General features: G+C 40.1%; 1 protein-coding gene across 6 annotated transcripts in view; it reads right to left on the bottom strand.

Moving 5' to 3' along the window:
- Positions 1 to 4,151, bottom strand: part of PRKAR2A (protein kinase cAMP-dependent type II regulatory subunit alpha) — a 139,069-nt gene that overhangs the window by 86,026 nt on the left and 48,892 nt on the right. For all 6 annotated transcript variants that reach the window (XM_008068165.2, XM_008068166.2, XM_008068167.2 and 3 more), the window contains exon 3: positions 1,684 to 1,736. In XM_008068165.2, coding sequence (XP_008066356.1) covers positions 1,684 to 1,736 — 53 coding nt within the window. The remainder of the gene's footprint in view (positions 1 to 1,683; positions 1,737 to 4,151) is intronic.

Raw genomic sequence — 4,151 nt, 5'->3', positions numbered from 1 at the left:
GAGCCCAGCAGGTCGAGGCTGTGGTGGCTGGGAGCGGCCACTGCACTCCAGTCTGGGCAACAGAGTGAGACACCAACTCAAAAAAAAAAAGACTGACCGCCATAACAGATTTTTACCCTTAACAACTTTGATTTTTTTGTTTTCTCTATGTATTTAATTCCTACTTACTGTTTTTAGTTTCCTGAATATCTTATCACACCCATTTCCTATTTTATCTCAGCCTATTTTTTTCCTTGGCCTTTGATTCAGAATTCACAAAGGCAATGGTATCTTATACTTACCAAGCATTTTCTTTTTCTTTTTTTCTTTTTTTGAGTTGGAGTCTCACTGTCGCCCAGACTGGAGTACAGTGGCATGCTCACAGCCACCGCAACCTCAACCTGCTGGGCTCAGGAGATCCTTCCACCTCAGCCTTCCAAGTAGCTGGAACCACAGGCGCATGCAATCACACCCAGCTAATTTTTTGATTTATCATAGCGACAAGGTCTTGCCAAGTTGCCCAGGCTAGGCAATCCTCTCATCTCCACCTCCCAAAGTACTGAGATTACAGGCGTGAGCCACTATACTCGGCTCAGAAAAAAAATTTAAATCTACATGTCTATTATATTCAGTGATAGCATTTTGTTTGTAGGTTACTTATTTTAAGACACATATGACAGATCATCACAATTTCTTTTATAACAGCAATCTGGTTAAAATGATGGTTCATATTTACTCTCATAAAGTAATTTATGCCAACTGCACAAAAGTTTAAAAAACTAAGTTAAAAAAAAAAAAAAGCACCAGAAAAGGAAAATCAACCATGGTCTTGCCACAGCCACTGTTCACATCTGGGGTATATCCTTCCAGACAGAATTATCTGTACATGAATAAATAAATACAATTAAACATTTTTAATAGCTGGGTGCAGTGACTCACATCTATAATCCCAGCACTTTCCATGGGAGGTAGAGACAAGAATATTGCCTGAGCCCATGGGTTCAAGACCAGCCTGGGCAACATGGTGAAACCTCATCTCTACAATAAATTAAAAAAAAAAAAATTAGGTGGGCATGGTGGTGCATGCCTATAGTTCCAGCTACTTGGAAGGCTGAGGCGGAAGGATCGCCTGAGCCCAGCAGGTCGAGGCTGCGGTGGCCATGAGCATGCCACTACACTCAAGTCTGGGCGACAGAGTGAGACTCCTCAAAAAACAGATTGTTTTTATTTTACAAAATGCTCTATCAAATGTACCTCACACAAACATATTTTCAATGCCATTAAATCCAGTCCTGTACCATTGTTTTAATGGTTACATATTCTCTTGACTTGAATGTACAATAATTTAACCCCTGGTAATCTTCTTTTTGGGTCATTTAGGTTTGTTTCCATTATTCACAATCACAACACTAAAATGATCTCCATTTGTACATTCTTGGGAAGAATCCAATTGTTCATTAGGGGTGAATTCTTACTAAATCAGTTGGTGTGACTAAGTTTAAGGCTTCTGATGGCTACAGCTAGACACCCTTTCTCACCATACCCTCAACCAATACTGCTTTCAATCTCTTAGATTAAAAAATGGCTTCTCATTGAGATTTTAATTTGCATTTATTTTAATTATCAGCATGATTAGATTTTGGTGTGGAGGAGGAAAGTGGGAAATAAAACAATTCTACCTAATACCTTTGCTTTAGTTCTTACCCTTGGATCGGTATCTTCTTCTTCTTCTTCAGGGTTATAGGACTCAGCACAGACTAAAATTGGAGAGAAAAAATAAAGAGAAAAATGAACAGACATGTTTAGGAAAAGCAGAAAGTGAACACAGTTTCCTTTTACTCACTGTTTTCTAAAGTTGTAACAATCTTTTTTAAATTATTTCTTTCAATTAATAGACATAATAAGTACCTACTAGTGTCAGGCATTCTTTTAGGTGCTGAAAATTGAGCTCTTTAGAAGTTGTTGGTCCCAAATAGGAGAAATTAAAACATATTGCCTACTAAATCCTATGGTAGTGGTAAGGACAAACAAGGAGGTGTTGCCTCTGCTGAGTTATAAAGCAGGGGTAAAAAACCACAAGGTATAATATACACAATATAAACTCAGAGATATGGAGGTAATTACCAAAATAATCAAAATAGTTCAGATTCATTATGGGCATGTATAACTTAAAAATAAGATTGAAGGCTGGCTCATGTCTATAATCCCAGTGGCTCAAGGCTGGCTCATGTCTATAATCCCAGAACTTTGGGAGGCTGAAGTGAGAGGACGGCCTGAGTACAGGAAATCAGGACCAGGCTGGGCAATATGGTGAGACCTCACTCTACAATAAATTGAAAAAATTAGCCAGGTATGGTAGAAGGCTGAGGCAGAAGAATCTGCCTGAGCCCAGGAGGTAGCTATGATCATGCCATGGCTGTCTAGCCTGGGTGAAAAAGTGAAACTCCAACTCAAAAAAAAAAAATTTTTTTAAATGAGAATGGACTTTAAAACAAAACAAATACTATGTGTCAGGCTCTGTTCTCGGTACAATATTTGTAAGTCTAGAGCCAATTTGATTTTCTTTGAAGGCAACCTGTGTTTGTGCCAGTTGTCTAAAGGCTCCTCTTTTTCACTGTAATTCAAAGATTTAAAAAACATTCATTGTGGCTGGATGTAGTGGCTCAAGTCTGTAATCCCAGCACTTTGGAAGGCTGTGAGGGGATTGCCTGAGCCCACAGGTTTCAGAACAGCCTGGCAACTTGGCAAGACCTCATCTCTACAATAAATAAAAAAATTAGCTGGGTGTGGTAGTGCGCCTGTAGTTCCGGTTACTTGGAAGGCTGAGGTGGAAGGATTGCCTGAGCCTAGCAGGTTGACATTGGGGTGGCTGTGAGCGTGCCACTGCATTTTAGCCTGGGAAACGGAGTGAGACTCCAACTCAAAAAAATATACATATTCATCGCAATATTATTTATTTATTTTTTGAATCAGAGTCTCACTCTTCACCCAGGCTGGAGGGTAGTGACATGCTCATGGCCACCGCAGTCTCAACTTCCTGGGCTCAGGCAATCCTTCTGCCTTAACCTCCCAAGTAGCTAGAACTACAGGCCTGCCTCACCACGCCTGACTAATTTTTTTATTTATTGTAGAGGCCGGTGTCGAACTCCTGGGCTCAGGCAATCTTCTCACCTCTGCCTCCCAAATGCTAGGTGTGAGCTACCGCACTCAGCTGCAATATTATTTATAATAGCAAAAATATCAGAAATGATATAATAAACATTTGAATAATGCAACTATAAGAAAGAATGAAGAAGGTCTCCATGGGCTAATAAAGAGTGAGTTCTAGGGGAAAGAAAAGCAAGGTAAAGATTATATATAGTATGCCATATATGCTATCCCTTCCACAAGAAAAGCCTCTCAGAAGAAAGGAAAGCTAAGAATGCAGGGAAAATAAATATATAAATATATATCTTTTCCTTATTTATTCCAAAAGGAAACCATTTGGGAAAATAAACCAGAGAGTAATGAATTTGTTTTCCTATTGGGTAGGTAGAAACAAGAAAGAAAAGATAGGTAAGGAAATGAAACATTTCTGAGGAAACTCTTTTGTTGCCTTTTTTGAGTAGGAGTCTCACTCTGTCACCCAGGCTGGAGAGCAGTGGCAAGATGACGGCTCACTGCAGTCTTAACCACTGCAGTCTCAACCATTTAGGCTTAGGCGATCCTTGGGCACAGCCTCCTGAGTAGCTGGGACTACAGGTGAGTGCCTCCACATCCAGCTAATTTTTTTTTTTTTTTGTAGAGATGAAGTCTTGCTATGTTGCCCAGGCTGGTTTCAGAATGTAACAAACCTATTCTCTCTTCACAATATAGGAGGCCATTACAGCTGGGGAAAGTTTTCTTCTAATAAATCCTCAATGATCTGCAATAGCTGTGTGATCAGAGGTGATTATGATTACTTTTGTTCCATTTGTTCTGGCTTCCAGGAATATTAATTATTGTTACCTTGCTTCTGCTCACTACCTCAGTTCTTTCAACAACTATCCTTTCTTTAAGACTGACCAGCCGGGATCGGTGGCTCAGCCTGTAATCCCGTGCCTTTGGGAGGCTGAGGTGAGTGGATTGCCTGAGCCTGCGGGTTCAAGACCCGCCTGGGCAGCAAGACCTCATCTCTACAATAAATCAAAAAA

This window comes from Carlito syrichta, unplaced genomic scaffold, assembly GCF_000164805.1.
Source record: "Carlito syrichta isolate Samal-C Ts95f unplaced genomic scaffold, Tarsius_syrichta-2.0.1 Scaffold309885, whole genome shotgun sequence".
Taxonomy (NCBI): Eukaryota; Metazoa; Chordata; class Mammalia; order Primates; family Tarsiidae; genus Carlito; species Carlito syrichta.
This window is presented reverse-complemented; position numbering and strand designations above follow the sequence as displayed.